This window comes from Triturus cristatus, chromosome 11, assembly GCF_964204655.1.
Source record: "Triturus cristatus chromosome 11, aTriCri1.1, whole genome shotgun sequence".
NCBI classification, from domain to species: Eukaryota; Metazoa; Chordata; class Amphibia; order Caudata; family Salamandridae; genus Triturus; species Triturus cristatus.
The window spans coordinates 965894241-965912901 of record NC_140594.1 but is presented as its reverse complement, the minus strand read 5'-3'; the positions used below and the strand labels follow the sequence as shown (position 1 = coordinate 965912901).

At 46.4% G+C, this 18661-nt stretch overlaps 1 protein-coding gene across 1 annotated transcript in view; it reads right to left on the bottom strand.

Moving 5' to 3' along the window:
* Positions 1 to 18661, bottom strand: part of DNER (delta/notch like EGF repeat containing) — a 1164201-nt gene that overhangs the window by 77659 nt on the left and 1067881 nt on the right. The window contains exon 10 of the mRNA XM_085634998.1: positions 17286 to 17399. Within this exon, the coding sequence (XP_085491124.1) occupies positions 17286 to 17399 (114 nt within the window). The remainder of the gene's footprint in view (positions 1 to 17285; positions 17400 to 18661) is intronic.

The window sequence follows — 18661 nt, the reverse complement described above, 5'->3', positions numbered from 1 at the left end:
GAATATATATGCTGTCCTAGCCAATTATTGAGCTACAGCATATAGAAAGGTTGTTACACAGAAATAAATATGCATCTAATGTTCTAAAGTATTTTCATATTCTATAGACATGAAACAAATACTTCCACGTACGATTCTCTTTCATGACCCAACAGGAGCTCAACACTTTAAAAATGTCACAAAAATGGGAATTCAATCGAAAGAGAAAAGCATTGATGAAGAGGTGACCTCAACAAGAGGCTGTGAGCTCCATGTTTGCCCAGGGACAATACTAATTATACTGTTCAAATAGGTTTCTTTCTGAATTCCTTCTGATTTATGCACATTTTGGAAAGAGTGCTACTTTGATTTCACTTCAATATGTACAACGCCTTTCAAAAAAGAGCAAATGTCTTAATATTTCTCTAGTCCAAATCTTTCCACTTATTCATCAACATTTTAATTTCAGCTTCTGAGACATACAGCCTTTTCTGAGAAACATTCTATGCAATTCCACTCACATCATTTTCTTGAGGTGAAAACACTGTACTTTACGCCACTTTAATAAGTAAATATAATAAACTCCTGTTAGCCATGCCACAAGGCATTCAGAAACGAACTCAAACTATGCAGAAAAAATGTGAATTTGTACACACACAAATTAAGTTGCTTGGATATCACTTTTAAGTAAACAGCACTGCCTCCGACCCCAAGAAGGTCGTTGATCTGAAGGTAGCCACTGCACCGAAATCCTCCTTGTAAATGAAGAGTCTCTGAGCAATGGTCACCTACTGTGGTAGGTTCAACAAAACATGATACCCCTCAATGGACTGCTCATAAAACTGTTGAAGTGAAACATGCCGTGGTCATGGGATCAAGAACTGGAAAAAGCACTGCAAACAGTGACAGATGCCCTGTCGGAATCACTGAAATTCTATGACCAATCGAAAAAAGACTTAAATGGATGGCGATGCCAGCCCTCCTGGTTTGGATGCCGTTCTTCATCAGCACGATAGTGATGAGGGGGCTCCTGTGGCATTTGCTAACCTCGAAGCAGTGCGACTGCTCAAAGATAACCTCATATCAATAAGGAGGCCTTAGAAGTCCTGTTGACGTGTCTTCATTTTCATTGATCCTTCACAGTAGATCCTTCCAGGATTGAACCAATCACAAGCCCACACTTTCCTTTATTTTAAAGCACATTGTAACAGTGATCACTTTGCATCAAGAATTGGATCTTGCAAAATCAAGGACAATTGTTCCAAGCTTCCTTGCATCAGGATCTGACAATCCCGCAGACTGCTTATCAATATATCCCTATCTTTTGACTGAACAAGAATTAGCTCAATCTAAAGAAACATAAGTCTGTCTGGCTTCCAGTGAAGAGTTCACAACCTCTCCCCATCTCACTGGATGTTGTTTGGAACAGCCTGAGGAAGATGGTGCTTGCAAGCGACTACGATTGAGATGTGGGGAGGGGTCATGAAGGGACTGTCCCAGCACACATCTAATGTAAAACCACTGTGATGGACTAGCACCCGGTGCGGCTGGATTTGGCAGTTGCTGCTGATGGGGTACGACTAAAGGGCACAGGACTGGTGCTGCCTTCTTGTTTGGTTCCAATGACTATGCAATTTTTTCATGTAGTCTGGGTGTCAATACTTAAAGAGGACCTAGTTTTCTAAGTTGATTTTTGATGTTAACTGCATTTCCTCTGTCTTGATGTGATAGCTTCTTGCCAAGGAGGACAGCAAGTAGTAGAATTAGGTGCATTCCAATGCCCACTGAGGAATGTATAGTCTGCCCACCCTGTGTGCAACGCTCTTGCACCAGTAATAGGTTCCTCTGCCCAAAATAGCTGAGAAGGACTGATTCTATGTGAAAGCTGAATAGTGGACACTGACAACTCTGGTGACAGAGAACAAGAAACGGTAATCAAGAGTAATGTTTGTAATGTTGGCGAGCCCTAGTTGCACTTGGGCTGGGATGTGCCCATTGGAGCAGGGGTGTACTGAAGGTAGCCATTAGCCTTTTCGGGACATGACATTTCAGTGAAATAAAAAGAACCTCTCTTCCGGGACGGGCAGTTTAGAACCTTTTCTTCATGCAATCACCTCCCGCAAACCAGGCCTCAACGGCGACGAGGCCGGTGCAACCCTGCCTGCAGGTGGGCTGTGGCCTCCATGAGGCAGCCCACTACAGACACAGCCCGACAACCTGGGACCTCTGGATCCCTCTGAGCACAAATCGTGCATTTCTTCCCATGCGGCTGGACCCGCTCACCCTCGCAGACATCTGGATGGCTCTCACTGACAGCACATGTCTGCGACCTGCTCTCTCCCTTGCGTCCTGGCTCTGCTCACTCTCGCCGCTTTCTGACCAGCTTCTGCTCCTAGCGGAATTGAGGTCTCACCGTCCTGTTACATGCCGCGCAGCCGATGTATCCTCATATGGCTTCCTGCTCCTGCATGCAGGCCCCCTGAAGGGCATGGTCCCGGTGGACCTCTATTTGCAGCCTGCCCTTTCATGTGGTGCCTCCCCACAACAACTAGAGCACCAGAGGACCCATTGACTGTACTCTTGGGACCAATCAGAAATTGTTGCTCCTTTCCTGGACTGCATCCCGAACCCTATTAAGGGGGGGCCACTATGACCTCTCTAAGCTCCTTGTCTCCAACCACTCCTTTGTTTGAGTGCACCCCTGCTGTTCTTGGAAGGGCATTCCAGCCGCCATGGCAGGCATTCTCACAACTGATTCTTTTGTGCTCACAGGGCCCCTTCCACTCAAATCGCATGTGGAAGGTGTGGGTTGAACACCTTGAACTGTATTTTACCTCTGAAATTAATAGGTCCTGTCCTGCTACTTTGAGATGTGCCCAAAGATTCTCTGAATCCACAACATGGCAGAAATAGCCAAATGTACTGCACTCTGGTTAACAGTGTTGTGGGGCTGCTAAGGCCTGGCTTGCAGAAGGCGCTGGTGCGAAGAAAAACACAATTAGGCAGCTTAGGTGCAGGTTTTAAACTGCCCGCTCTGGAAGACACGCTCTTTTTATTTCTCGGAGACGTCACATCCCAAACAGGCTAAGTGCGACCCTCAACACAAGGTCCAACCACAAAACACCCCACCTCCAAAGGGCACATTCCAGCCCATATGGAGCTAGGGTTCTCCAGCGTTACATCCCTCCCCCACCCGTAACAAAATTTAAACATAGAAATATTAGCTGTGACTAGTGCCAACTTTCAGGTTCGAAAGTCTTGCAGCCAACAGGATGATGTCGGGTTACTTCCTAGGCTGTAGAGTCCTCCTAGTCCACATTATGTTATGCTATATTAATATATTTATAGAGTGTGCGAGAGCCAAAGAGGCCTCTTGGCACTAGTGTCATTTGAACCCGAAAGCATGAGATAACCAAAAACAAAAGGATTTTGCAGCAGCTAAAAGAACTATTAGACTATGGTACTAAAAAAAAAAGATTTAAATTGCTAACTGAACTTCAATAGATTAGGTTGAATCTGTTGTTTTCACCATTTCTTTGGGGAAGGATGTTGTGTCCACAGCCAAACCAATTTCTCCCTGCTGGGAGACTTCAATGTTCGCACTGAGGACAGCAATTTGGGTGCCTCCAGCAGCCTTCTTCAGGATCTTGCCTGTTTACAATTTGAACAAAAGGTCAAGGGCCCTACCCATGAGAACGGGAACACCATTGACTTGGTTTTCAACATCACCTCCAACCTACAGGTGCTGCAACCTATTCCAGTCATTTAGTCAGATCCCTGCCTGATCCCCATCACTTTGCACCTCCCCTCCACGCTCTGTGCCCCTCTCTGGTGAAAGAAGAAGGTCGATCCTAGATACTGAACTTTGGATGGTCAATCTCAATAAGACCACACCCGACTTGGGGGAGCTTTTCTCCGGGGCAAACTGTAACTTCTATAATCGGATCAGTCCTCCATAGAAATACTCGCAAAGGCTCACAGCAAACTAAAAAATCTCCAGGCTTCTCCCCTCATCTGTTAGTACTCAAGAAGCAGTGCAAAAAGCTAGAAAGAAAATGGAGGAAATAGTAAGATGAATCGATTAAGCAAAAATATCGGGAAGCAATCATGCTCTACCACTCAGAAATCAGAACCTCTCAAGTAACCTATTACACCACTAAAACTGAGAATGCCTCAACTCACCCAGGATAATCTTTCAAATTCTGAAATCACTCATAGAGGTGAAGATTGATTGTACACCCTTGGTACCTTCAGTCACCCGCTGCAATGAACTGGCTTCCTTCTTCTCTAAAAAAATCTGGGACATCCACTCGTCTTTCCCTGAAAAAAAAGAGACTAGGCCCCTCTCAGGTATACAACCCCTGATCTGCCAAGATCAAGGCCTATTTGCCTTCCTCCCAATCACTCACAACCAACTTATGACACTACTTGGCCAAATTAAGTCAGGCCTCCCCCTTGATCCTGCTCCACTCCGCATCCTAGAACAAGGCTCTGAGAGCATCTTCTCAGTCCTGTTAAAGCTGTTGAACCTGTCACTATCCTCCTGTGCAGTCCCCCAACAATGGAAACATGAAGTGGTAAAACCACTGCTGAAAAAGTCAGACCTAGACACTTTGTGCCTGGGAAATTACACATGTAACTTCATACTGCTGGGTGTATCCAAACTCCTGGAGAAACACGTCAGCCAACAGCTCTCCCTCTTACTGGAGTCTAACAATCTCCTCCACCACACCCAAAAGGGTTTTAGACTGCAGCACATCCCTGAGACTGCACTGCTAGCCATAACAGAAGAACTTGGACAACTTTTGGGCCAGGGAGGCTCAGTGGCAATCATCCTCATGGATCTAAATACGGCTTTTGATATAGTGGACCACACAACACTTATCCAGAGGATTGCTGAGGTAGGATAAGTCGCACTGCTCTAAAATAATATACATCTTTCCTCGAAGGCAGAACATTCCAGGTACTGGACCAAAAATGCCTCTTGGACATCCTAACATTGAAATGGGGAGTACCACAGAGCTCTACATTAAACCCTACCCTTGTTAACCTTTACAAGCTTCCCCTAGCAGAGTTAGTCCAATCTTTTGGCCTGACCATAGTATCTTACGCGGACAATACACAATTAGTTGTATCTATCAGCCATGAATACGACTCAAACTGTAACAACTTGTCCCCTGCTTAAAGTAGGTTACCAGCTGGATGGCCGATTGCTCCCCCAAGCTAAACAGGGATAAGACGGAGCTCATGCTGTTATGCAAGAGCAAAGCTAATAGGGAGTTACTCCCCTGGCCAAAATGCCTTGGTGCTACACTGAGCCCGAAAAACAAAATAATAAGTTTGGGTGTTTGGTTAGAAGATAAGCATACAACGAAATCACAGGCCAACACACTGGCAGTTAAGTGCTTTGGAATATTCAGACCTCTAAGGAAAGTGTTAGATCTTCTACCCCTCCTGTCATGAAGACTTATCAATCAGGCCCTGATCATCTCCTGATTGAGTATGGGAACTCCCTATATGTAGGATCCCACACTACATCAAGAAAAGCTTACACACCACCCAAAATGCTGCTGCCCGTCTCCTCTTCAAAATCCCATGGCATCTGTCCACAAGGAGGGCCTTAGCTGGTTACTTATAAAGCAACAAACACAAATGAAATAGGTTGCCTATACCAATAAACTGAGCAAAAAGATTGTGGTAGGATCTGAAAATTATAGGGCTGTAGTTCACGTATGGTCTAAGGGAAGGTCATCCTTAATGGAAGAGGATGCCTCACACACAGTATAGTGTCATGCTTCATCATAGGCATCCTCTCCCCACCCTTGTAAGATGGTGCTACCAGGGCGGACTCAACCTCCATGAAGCCTTGGCGAAAGGAGGGAGTTCCTACATAAAACTTCCAGGACAAAATCGGGGTCCAGTTATATTAAAAATACCTTGAGGTTCCTCGGTTATCACCTTTATTAGTGAGGACCTCAGGTACGTTAAAAACAAATACATTGATGGAGACTAAAGAGCATAACGTCTCTTAGTCCATCTTCTAATAAGCCAACAGGTTTCTGCCCACGCACAGAGCCTGAGAAGCCTGGGGCATTCGTCAGGGCTGTCAGATCCCTATGAAATCGCAATCGGGTGTTCCCTACATCTATTGCATGCTAAAGTGGGGGAGTACACCTAAGGTATGCCCAAGTGAATCCTACTTGGGATATTCTTATACTAAAATCGTCAAATAACCTAGATTTTAGGGGATACCGGAGACTCGGTCAAAGGAGGGGTGGTGGCCTTCATAGTCACACATACATCAGAAAGCACGCCACGCCAGAGCACCTACATCCGTCCACTCCCAGCCAGTGGCCACAAACGTGTGCAGTTCAAATCTCTGTGCATCATGCACCGGGCCTTAGACAAAAGGGGCCTCATATTCTTCACGCTCTCATCAAAGCCTATAACTCTGGAAGCTCCGTAAAATCCACCACCTCTTTTCTTGCAACAATACCCAGAAATCGCAGATCCAGATGGGGTGGTCAGTCCTTTAAATACCTAGTGTCCAAACCATGGAACGCCCTGCCACTCGATCTGCATCAGGTGGAATCCAAATCTGCCTTCCGGAAGGCTCTGTAAACATGGTTATTTGTTAAATAGCTGTCTCACGTTCAGCTCTCAGTAGGGTTCATCCCATTGGCCTGCTGGTTTGAATCAGCACGGGAAAGCCTTCGGGTAGCCACGCGCTTTACAAATCGGCTAGATTAGTTTGGCTGTGGTCTAGCGCTCGGTATAGCCACATGTCCCCTTTCTGCAAGGACCTTCGGTGCATTCAAGGAAGACTTTTGGAGGGGGGGGGGGGTGCTTGTGTGCGTGTGCGTGTGTGTCTTCTTGCACTAGTGCTCAAAACATCGTTGGAACCTTTTACATTATAAGGCACAGGAATCCAAGTTGAGCATCAGTTCCCCCCTTCTTTTTAAATCAGGTTAGAGAAGTCCATGTATCCTCTATTTTGGTGCCTACGTCTTTGCATGCAATATGTCCCCCCTCTAAGCAGGGTCTGTTTCTCTTCACGGAGGCTGAAAATAATTAAAAAAGGTCTTTACTAAGTTTAAGGGAGTTACGCAATTCCAAATAAGAAATCTCTGTACTTCCCCTTTAAATAGTTTATGATTCCAAAATGAGATACTGTAAGGACCTCAAGGAATGGAGCTATAAAGCAAAAATAATGATTCTGGCATTTGATCTAAATAGAGAGTAACTTGTTTGAGAACAGGGGCCCGCAGAGAGTACGCTGGAATGGATGAAATGTGGTAGCAACAAAACAGCCAGCTATCGCCATCGGAAATGACAACACGCAGGGTTATTAACTGCTCCAGACTAGCAAACTAAAGCATGTCAGCTTGCCCGCCTGATGAGAAAAACATGCTTCGCTGGACATAATATTCGGAAATTGCTATTCACTGCCTTCTCTGAAGTGAAATCTGTCAGTGAAAATTATCAAGAAGTTGAAAATCTGACGAGCCACAAGAACAGCTGTCGTCACCTGGAGCTGAACAACTATTTCAATATCTGCGGCTTTGATTTCTGACAAAAAAAATGTTTTGGTAAATATGAGTGCGTCATCAAGGACTTGCAGAACAAAAACATTAGTAGTACATTTACAAGTGGCATGCAACCTCTTAGGAAATATCACAAAGTGTTAGCGACAAAACAGCAATCAAGTCTGAAAGCTGAAGATTAGTGATTGATGGGACGTTGCTGTAATGCAAAAATAAAACACAGACAGATGCAATGGCGAAACTGACATCAGCACCAACCCTGATCCTGTGCGACAGCATGAAGTAGTCTCTTGTGACTCGATGTAGATTGACTCCACTCCTCCAAACAAAATTATTGATGGTAGCAGTTCATAAAATTGTGAGGAGGCGGTCCCCAGGCCATCACTCTGGTACTCAGTCCCCAGGCCATCACTCTGGTACTCAGTCCCCAGGCCATCACTCTGGTACTCAGTCCCCAGGTTATCTCTCTGGTACTTCTGGCCCTGGGGTCATATCTTTGGTACCTCTGTCCCCAAGCCATCTCTCTGGTACTTCTGTCCCCAAGCGATCTCTCAGGTACTTCTGTCCCCAAGTCATCTCTGGTACTTGCCCAGCCTATCCTTTACAGCCATGTTGGGTGCCAGTAAACGGCGACCGATCTCTAGCAACCTCATTCAGAAGCTAAATCACCTGGTTGAGGTAGGTGCACGTAGGCTCCAGGCTCAATGTTCTATTGTGCCAAGGGCCCTATTATAGTCACACCAGTCCGAAGCTGAGGAGGAAAGATCACAGAGCAAGGCCAATGCCACAGAGACTCGAAGAGCCATTCCTCTGAGAAATGAGGTGGGCTCAGACAGATTGCAGGTCAAAGGAGGACAGGGAACTGGATGACAACATGAACCAGGTTTCACAGGACCCACCTCTATGCAGAACTGACCAAAGGAAGGAACTCTACCTTGTATAAGGTCTGTTGGCCCCACTCTTACTCTGGCACATAGAACATAAAGGATTTTAAGGTGAGCTTGAAGCTGACAAGCTAGGACTTCAGCCTAATTTGTATTGGAGGGGTGTTCAATAAATCCAGGCCCGCCACTGAAACAACTCAACCCCCCCTGGTTCGAAGCTCAACTCTAGGAACTGTTAACATGGCCTCATGCTGTCTAGATTGGGTCTGGCTGGGAATGAAAGGAGAGACTCCCTGATGAAAAGTTTCATGTCCTAGATCAAGAGTTTTTAACTTTTTGACTTTTGTGGACCCTCACTAAATCATTACTGGAATACGGGGACCGCCACTAAGTCATTATTAGAAGTTGGGGACCCCGGGTCTAAGCAATATCTATCCTTTGAATCTCAAAACAACCCACTAAAATATAGAAACAAGTATACACCAAACACTCAAATATTGAAATATTTTGTTTAATTTACAATCAACTATAGTAAAAAGTTTTACATTTTTAATGTTTGTATATACTTTACTAATTTTAATGTATTCATTTTAATATTATGCAATTTTGTAAAACAGTTCTGGGCCTCTGAGCAGTCCTCATGGACCCCAGGGGTCCTCAGACCACGGGTTAAGAACCACTGACAAACATTTATACTGCCTGCTTCTGAGCTCCTGAAAACAGAGAAAAGGGGAACCTCAGAGTCTTTGGCCCACTTCTGTTTCTGAATAGCTGTGGTGAGGAGTCAGCAAGCACCATTATAAAGCATTAAGAGCTTAATGTATCAAAGGGTTTACCTATGCTTTGTTGATGGGGAACTATGTTGATATGTAAGGGCCTAAGTCTGTAGTATATTTTAGTCACCATCTATCAGTGAATTCTATGTCAGGACAGGAGGGTTCAGATTATGCTTATATCTCTCTTCGTTTTATTAATACAGAAATCTCCTAGCAGCCAGAAAGATATTCAAAGAAATCAAGAACATTACAGAAAAAACTACAACTCCCTACAACCAGGGAGGAATCCAAGTATACAGTCCTTCCACTGTTTCCATCATCCTCAGTACATAGTCCCATGTTTGTCTCTCTCCTTCCTCTTTCTTCACTGCTTCGCAGCCAGTTAAGTTGATTTTCATTCTCCCTTTGTTTATGTGGATGTTTGTAGTCTTTATTTCGTTTCAGGGCGCTGTTTTGACGTTATTTTATGCGCATTTACAATTGTTGGCAGGCTTTCATTGAATTTTTTTTTTCAGATTCCCAAGCCGGCCGAGGGAACATTTTTCGCTCCTTACGCGGCCAGCCCCCCTGCTGGTGTGGTGCTTTCTCAGCCCGCTAGAGGGACTCGCTTGTCTCGTTGCTCTCGCGTCGTGGCTCCTCAGACGATGAGCCGCGCTGCGAGAGGAGACTGCTTAGAGCCTTGTCCCCAACTGCCTATCCTTGATACCCATTTTAACGGGTTGTATTCCCGCATTTTCATTCTTTTACTCCCCGGCGGGGGTCTGTATTGCGGAATCTCCCACAGTCGACACGTGAAGTACTTTGCACACGTTTCCAGGTACATAACGAGCAGGGAGGCAGTGCCGGGTCAGTTTTCTGAGGGCATACGCGCGTTGAGGTTGGTGCAGGCCTATTTCTGGCCCTTGGGGCAACCCAAAATCGTGCAGTCTTCCAGTCTGCCCCCATTTGGTTTGTTCAGCAAACCTACTATTTACAGTGCTAAGCACGCTCTAATGAGAAAGTTTTATATTTTACATTTCTTTCTACCCTACTTATTTACATTGATACTTACCTTCATCTTTGGCTATAGATGCCCATACCGAGTACTATTAGGAGGAGGTCCAGGGATACTTGCCCTGGGATGATGATTTTTTATGAGGCCGTTGACTCATCTATCTACCGGGTGGTAAATGAGGTGGTTGGCCCTAGAGCTCCCTGCGCCCCCGGTTGAGCGATCTGGGGAGGGTCCCTTCACCGTCCAAGAAACAGCGTCCCAAAGGGGTATAAGTAGATGCCTTTGCGCGTCTTAAGAGCGCGTTTCTGGCTAAGGTGTCGCTGGCCGCTCCTGCCCCCCCATGACAGACACCCCACAGGATATCCCAGACCCACCTTCCCCTGGGACGGACAATGATGACACTCAAGGGGATACGGATGAGGAGGCTGGGTCCTCATGGCCATGGCGTCCGGCCACTACCCCTTCCACTGCCACAGTGCCAGAAAAGGACTCTGACATGCTAAATCCCGATGACATTATGCATCCCCGGCCTGCAGCCTGGGTTCCCAGCAATAAGGTAGCCAGGTTTGTCACAGGTCGTCTCCGTAAGCCCCTCAAGAAGGAGGCTAGAGGTTGCTTAAGGGTGGAGTGCCCTAGACCCTCATTGGCCGACAAAATTACTTTCACACCAGAGCTAGATCCTAAAATGGCCACCTTTCTGGAAAAAGACATGAGACCGTAGGAAGGGCATAGATAGGTCCTGGCGATCCTGTAAGGACAAGATCCTTGACGCTATCGGCCCAGTGACGAAAATCTTAGACATGGCAGAGGAAGCCAAAGTCTCTGGATCACCTATTTCCCCAGAAGTCCTTTTCAATTGGGCCCAGCAAGCTATTATTTTCATGGGCAACGCTAATTGTGCCCTATCGACCGAGCGTTGTCGCTCGTTGTTGTTTAAGCTCGACCCAAAACTTGGGGATTTGGCCTCTTCAGAGGCGGGAGCAGTGGCCCATGGGGGTCTTTTCGGCGACCCCTTTGTCAAAAAGCTAGGCAACATTTACATCGCTGGACAAGGCCCAGTCCAATATTAAGAGGGTCTTTAACCAGCGGGTTTTCCGCGGGGCTGGTCAAGGCAGGGGCCGCTCGCCCGGCTGCGGTTTCCAGCAAAATCCCTCAAGTGGACAAGGCTCTGGTCGCGGGCAGTATGACTGCACCGCGATCTACCCAAACTTCTATCCAACGCAAGGACAGCGCTTCAGAGGCCGCGGAGGTTTCAAGACCAATGCCGGCTGCGGAAATACCCGCGGTATGTGTTCTTCCAGCATCCCGGGTTCGCATTGGGGGTCGACTAGCGGCCTTTCGAAATGCTTAGGCGGATATTACCTCCGACGCATGGGTCCTTCAGACCGTTCAAGGTTTTCATATAGAGTTTTACGAAAACTCTCGCAAGGAGGCTCTTCGTCGACCGATATCATTCAGTTGCCAAGAAGCACAGTTGATTGACGAGGAGGTCTCCGAGCTACTCTGCAAAGGAGCCATTTGCCGATCAACTTTGCATCCTCACGGTTTTCTCAGCAATATTTTTGTAGTGGACAAGGCCGACGGAGGTCGACGTCCAGTCATCAATCTCAAGGAGTTCAACGGGTGGTTGGTTTACCGCCATTTCAAGATGGAGGGAATCCATCTGCTCCGCAACGTACTTTTGCCTTCCAACTGGATGGCGCGGGTGAACTTGAAGGATGCCTATCTGGTGGTCCCCATCCATCCGCCTCATCGGCGATTCCTCCAATTTTGTTCAAGAGATCTTGGGTACGAGTTCACCGCCCTTCCATTCTGTCTTTCCTCAGCCCCTTGGTGTTTCACCAAGGTGCTTCACCCCGCAGTGGAGTTCCTCCGTGCTCAGGGCATTTGCATGATTGTATACTTGGACGATCTTCTTCTTATGGCTCAATGCCCTCAGCCCTTATCCAGACAGCTCCAAACGACGGTGACTCTTTTGCAGAACCTAGGGTTCATTATCAACGAGGACAAGTCGGTTCTCAAGCCTTCCCAATCTCTGATGTTTCTCGGGTTCGTGGTGGACTCCGTCCACGCGACATTAAGTCTCCTGTCTCGGAAAATGGCGAAAATTTGCCACAAGTTGCGTCAAACGATTTCCAGACTTTACACCTCACTACGACACCTGGCCAGACTGGTGAATCTTCTGTCATCGTCCATTCAGGCGATCTTTCCAGGACCCCTACATTATCGGGCTCTCCAGCGCCTCAAGGCGTACCATCTGAGGAGAGGGCGGTAGTACGACCATTCAGTTCCCCTCTCGGCAGAGGCCAGGGAAGAGATTGCATGGTGGTTGTCCCACATGGAGGCATGGAACGGACGGGCGATTTTCGGCTCGGTTCCAGACCTAGTCATAGAGTCCGACGCCAGCAGGTCAGGCTGGGGCGCTCGGTGCTGGTATTTTTCCACCAGAGGAGTTTGGTCCTTGGACGAACAAAACCTTCATATCAACTGCCTGGAGCTTCTAGCGGGCTTTTTTGTGGTACGATGTTGGACCAAGGACAGAGTGCAGTCCTGCGTCCTTTTAAAAATGGACATCTCCGCGGTGCGGTATGTCAACTGATTGGGAGGCCCCCAATCCCGGGCGTTGGCGCATCTGGCAAAAGATTTTTGGGGTTTCTGCCTGGATCATCATATTTCGGTCACGGCAGAGTACCTTCCGGGCCGGCGCAATCAAGTTGCGGACTGGCACTCGAGACATCTTCACGACTCCAGTCTTTGGAAGCTGGACCCGCAGATCTTCCAGTGGGTCGACACGCTGTGCGGGCCTTTTTCGGCAGACCTCTTTGCTTCTCGCCTGGACCATCAGGTTCTTCGGTTCTTCAGTTGGAGGCCGGACCTGATGACTCTGGCCACGGACGCCTTCCTTCAAAATTGGAGCGCGGAAAGGGGCTATGCGTTTCCTCCCTTTTCAATGATAACGAGAGCGGCGGCTCAGATCCGCTGGCAAGAGGCAGAGGTGACCTTGGTAACACCTTGTTGGAGGTCTCAAGTCTGGTTTCCAGTTCTTCTGGAACTTTCTTGGGATTTTCCATTCCTACTCCCCCCGTGTCCTCACCTGCTTCTGAACCCGGACGGAATTCCACATCATCTAGTCACACAGGGGCTGCTCCGTCTCCTGGTGTGGCGACTTTCAGGCAACGGTGGTTGCTGCTGGGCCTTTCGGGACTGGCTGAGGTCCTCTTGTCAAAGGCTTGGGTGAGATAGTACCACAAAGTGTTACCGGTCCGCCTCGACGAGATGGGTTCGTTGGTGTCTTCGAGGGAGTTTGGATCTTGTAGTTGCAGGTGTCGTTCCCATCTTGAATTTATTTTTTAGCAGACTTGGCGTCAGTAGGTGAGCATCCGTTAGTCTGAAAACTTCTGCGTGGTATCCGGCTTTCTCTGCCTCCGTAACCTCGTTAATCGGTCCTGTGGGACGTCAATCTCGTTTTGAAACTGCTTTGTCTTGGCAACCGAATAGGTATCTTTCTTTGAAGGTATAATCTTCCAAGCTGGCTATGCTACTGTGTTTAATCTCCTGCAGGAGAGTTTCAGATGTCCGGGCATTGGATATCTCGGCAAGAACTTTTTACCCTGAGGGGGTAGTTTTCACAGTAGGACAACGTACTAAGTCTCATGCCCGAACGGTTTATACCCGGCTTTTCGAGACACCCCAAAACTATGTGTGGTGGTTTGCCTGAAGGCGTATGAAGACTTGACTCAAGAACTCCGCCCCCCGGATGAGCAACATCTCTTGATAGCTCTCACGAAACCGCACAAAGCTGTCTCCTCCCCCATAATAGCTTGGTGGGTGCGTTGGGTCATGCAGGAGGCGGGTATTGACACAAAATAATTTGGTGCCCATTCAGCTAAGGGTGCTATGGCCTCTAAAGCGTTCGCGCTGGGAGCGCGTCAAGAAGATTTAATTTGTGCAGCTGATTGGTCTTCGAACTCTACATTCAAAAGCTTTTATTTTAAACTGGTGCTGGATGTGGCTCAGTTAGTAGTAAGTAAGCTTTGAACTAGCATAATCTGAAGCCTCCAGTCCTGACATAGAATCGGAATTTGCCTAGCACCGTGACGGTAAGTTCCAATTCTATTAAGGACACGGAGGCGAGGATTATCCCTCCCAGAGCACAGTGGTGTGAACCCACCCGTATAGTAGTAAGTAATCAATCTATGTTTTCATTGTGATATTGGAAATGTGTCAACGTTCTTCATGGTAGAGTTCTTGTAAGATATTTCAACGCATTGAAAGTTACATGTGGCATTGTTTTTTTTCCCACAACCTTACGTTGTCTTTGTTTTTCTGGGGAAACAATGGTTCGAAACAGGACCAGTGATGAATTGCCGTGACTTGCGCGAAGAAAGAGGAAGGAGAGAGACAAACATGGGACTATGTACTGAGGATGACGGAAACAGTGGAAGGACTGTATACCTGGTTTTCTCCCTGGTTGTAGGGAGTTGTAGTTTTTTCTGTAATGTTCTTGACTTCTTTGAATATCTTTCTGGCACTATGAGATTTCTGTAGTGATAAAGCAAAGAGAGATATAAAGCATAAACCTCGCCTCCGTGTCCTTAATAGAATTGGAACTTACCGCCACGGTGCTAGGCAAATTCCGATTCTTCACAATATAATAAAACTTAGAGGGAGGCATATAATGTCACTCATTGGGGTAGTAAAAGAAAGTGACACTGAGATGCAAAAAATAATTTCCAGAGTCTGAAGGTCCAAGAAGAGAAAAACAAGAAACCAAGAGATAGGACAAAGCAAAAATGCACTTATCCTACTGACAACCCCCCACCTCATTGCAGGTAGTGCCTACCTAATCACCAACACAGTCTAGTCATAAAAAAGTGAGGAGGTCACAGGGGAAGAGCTTGCAACAATAGAGTGCAGGAAAGAGATCCCTGGAGGCTGGGGGAAACAGAATGCCGGTCCCTCTGGGGGGGCAACTTCCTCTCCCTCCCACACTCAGTGAGCACACTAATGAGGCATAGCAACAGAAGAGCACTGTCTAAGTAGCTTTCTTACTATGAGATGCAGCATGGTAAAACTACTCTTGTTGACCAGAGCTGCCTTTGCTTTCCTGTCTTGGCTGCTTAGGTATTTAGACTTTGAACTGGATTTATTCCAGCTCCCTCTTTGCTCTACTTCTCATATTAGCAGAGTTGCATAGGTTCTTGTTCATTTCTACTTTGTACCTCTCTCCTGGTCCCTATTACTTTGACTCACTCCACTCCAGTGAAGCTACACCTGGGGGTTCCCTTTGACTGGTAACACTCACTTGTACTTGCATCAGATTCCTATAGTTCCCAAGAGGCATTCGCCATAATTTCTCAGACGTTAGTCAGATTATCCGCAGCAGTGCATTCTGGATTAGGTAGTTTGCTTGGGAAGTCTGGCAGTGGGGAAGGGGTGAATTACTTACAACAAAGAATAATGTCCCATGAGAACATCTTACTTATTATTGCTCTTTTCTTGTTTCACCTCGATTGGTATCACTGCTATATGCTTCCCTACCTCAGGGGGAGGAGGGTGGAGGGAGCTTTGCTGTCCTGTCTCAAATACTGGTGAGCTGTGGTCCTTTAAGAGGGTGGAGTGGCGTCTCATCAAATCCAATCCTGAGAGTACATCTGTCTCTGGCCGCCAGAAACGGACATCTAGGCCCCGATTACGAGTCTGGCAGCCCACAGACCCCCAGACTTGCGGGCCTGGTGGTCGCTGCCTTCTGACCACTCGATTATGACTCGGGTGGTTAGACAGCCACAGCCTTGCCACAGCCACCAGGGAACCACCATTTCCTGGCGGTGTTGCAGCAGTCAGGAGGCATCCATATGCTTGTCAGGACCACCGCAGTCCCGCCAAGCACATTAGGAGTTTCCTCTCCGCCAGGGTTTACATGGTAATTCCTCCTCCATGTAAACCCTGGCCGAGAGGTAACTATGGGGGCCCTACAGGGCACCTGGTGCCTCTGCGCCTTATGAATGCACACATGGGGCACAACACGTGGCCCCCTGTGTGCATTCACACCAGTTCCTGCACGGCATTAACTTTTCAGTCCAAGCCGTGCAGGAACGGCTTTTGGCGTTTCCATTGCTGTGCCTGTTTTCAGAGGCACCGCCGCGGGAAGGCAAAAAAAGCCCGCCACACATGAGGAAACTCCTAAACTGGCAGTTGGCCTCACCATTGGCTTGGCGGTGCAGCGGCGGGGCGTACCTGATACCACATCACCAAACTCATAATCAGGCCCCAAGGTTAATCTGCAAAGCAGGGTTATATTGATACGGGCAGACCACAACACACAAAAGAAGGCTGGGGGTATACCATGAGCAGGATTTTGGACCATTCAGAACTCACGCATCATAAATCGAGCCATCGCCAAGCACTAAAATTTACAATGGGTGGAAATGTGAATGAACCCATTAGTTAAAAGACTAACTGCCTCATTCTGGAATTTTGAGAGGAATTATCAATGCCACAGAATGCAGTATTTTCTGGATGTGGTATTAACTCTCCACTCCAAGTTCAGCATATCAGAATGGGGAATACCACCAAATTCCACAAGTTTTCCTCTTTTCTAAGCTGCAAACTCAAGATTACTACGTTTTTTATTAAACAAATTCAACGAGGTTTTACCTAGTGAAATTTGTATGGGGATAAAATATGCTATTTTCACGCTACTTGCAATCCAGATGCGTGCGCACCCTCCGGTTTGCGCTCAAAACATGGCTAATCATGCACGGTAACATCCATTTATATTGTATACAATTCTTTGCTTGGATAACAGAATTCTGCTCTTACCACTGTTCATTTGTGAGCAAACACGAGCATTTTCTAGGGCGAAGAGGTCATTTCTTATAATAAAAGCTACAAAAAATGCAAAAACCACAGCAAAGCCCATGATAGCATACAGCCTGTTTACCACATTTCTGCTGCGAAGACCAAGACCCTGCATTTACATATTGCACATTGTTACTATTCATGCGTGAAAGAAAAAGGGGGTGTTTTTCATGGGGTGTTTTCTGTCATCCAGTACACGGGTTTAAGTATACACATTCTCAAATGATTTACAAGTGTCATGACTTGCCTGTATATCCAGCTGAACAAATGCATGTGGCATTAGGTCCCTCGCTGTCACAAGTGCCGCCATTTTGACAGCTGATGTTAACACAGGGGTCTTTGTAGAGCTCACAGTGTCTTCCTGAAAGCAAACAGAATGAAAACATGCATTTAGTGAGGGACACTATTTTCCACCAGGCTGGTATTATTCTGTAGAAATCTTAGCAGTTTCCTTCAAGTCAACATAAAGCTTTAGGTATCTCACATTTTGATTGGCACGTTAAAATAATGAAGCAGGATACAAGCTCATCATATTAGCAAAATTGCTTCGGAACGTTTAAAAAACACATGTCACATAAAATAGCAATCGCTGACTAAATCGGCCGTGGCAACACTTTTGTTTTATTTTATAAGCATACCCCACTTAAAACAAAAGACGGAAAAATGGCATCACCTAAACATGGCCTCCATATACCTGCAATACATTAAAAATAAAAAAAAAACATTACATATAATACCAGTACAAAAGCATGGTGCTTCATAGCAGGCCAATTCATTAAGAACAGGTGTAAAAATCAGTTTTTTGTTCTAATGCATATCATTTATTGTAAGCTGAAGACATAGTTTAAACATAAGAGAATGACTAAAATATATAAAGATAAACAATGGAAAGAAAAAAATGGCAAAGTAAATTATTGGCCAACCAGCCCTGGCATTAAAGTCAGTGCTTTAAATGGGCCGGTACTGTCCGGTACGGAGTACCGGCACTTTTTTATTTTGAGAGGGAGAGTACCGGCACTTCTCAAGAGAAAATGCAATACTTCTAATTGGAGAGTACCAGCATTTCTCAGAAACAAGCAGGTACTCTATACAAGAGTACCTGCACTTCTATTTTTCCATTTCAAGCACTGATTAAAGTGGACCTATTTTAAGGGTACATGCACTTGTAATCCCACAAAATGCTGTCATCCGCAGCACAAGCGAGCCAAAGGCAGAAGTCAGCTGACCCGCCGCTCCATGCTATATGCCATGGGAGGCAGAATCAAAAGGGGAATGACAGTTAAACAGAGCCATAGATGACGAGGGTTGACTCAAATCCCAATCACATTAAAGTACTCCACTATTGTTCTTATCAAGTTGTTAGTTGAAAGAAAAAGGAAAAGAGGTACTGGGATGTCCCTACGTGAAGCAACCCCTTACGGTGTGGTGTAGGAAAAGACCTTGCTTTTATTTATTTTCCCTCACACACCCTAGTGGTGTCATGCTTCAACATCGGGACACCGCGACCCCTATAAGTCGCGGTGAGCTCAACCAATATTTCAGGGAGCACTTGGATAATAGAACAGACCAGGGAGATAAAGATAAAAAATTCACTGTTAGACCCCAGTATCCCTTTATTCTTGG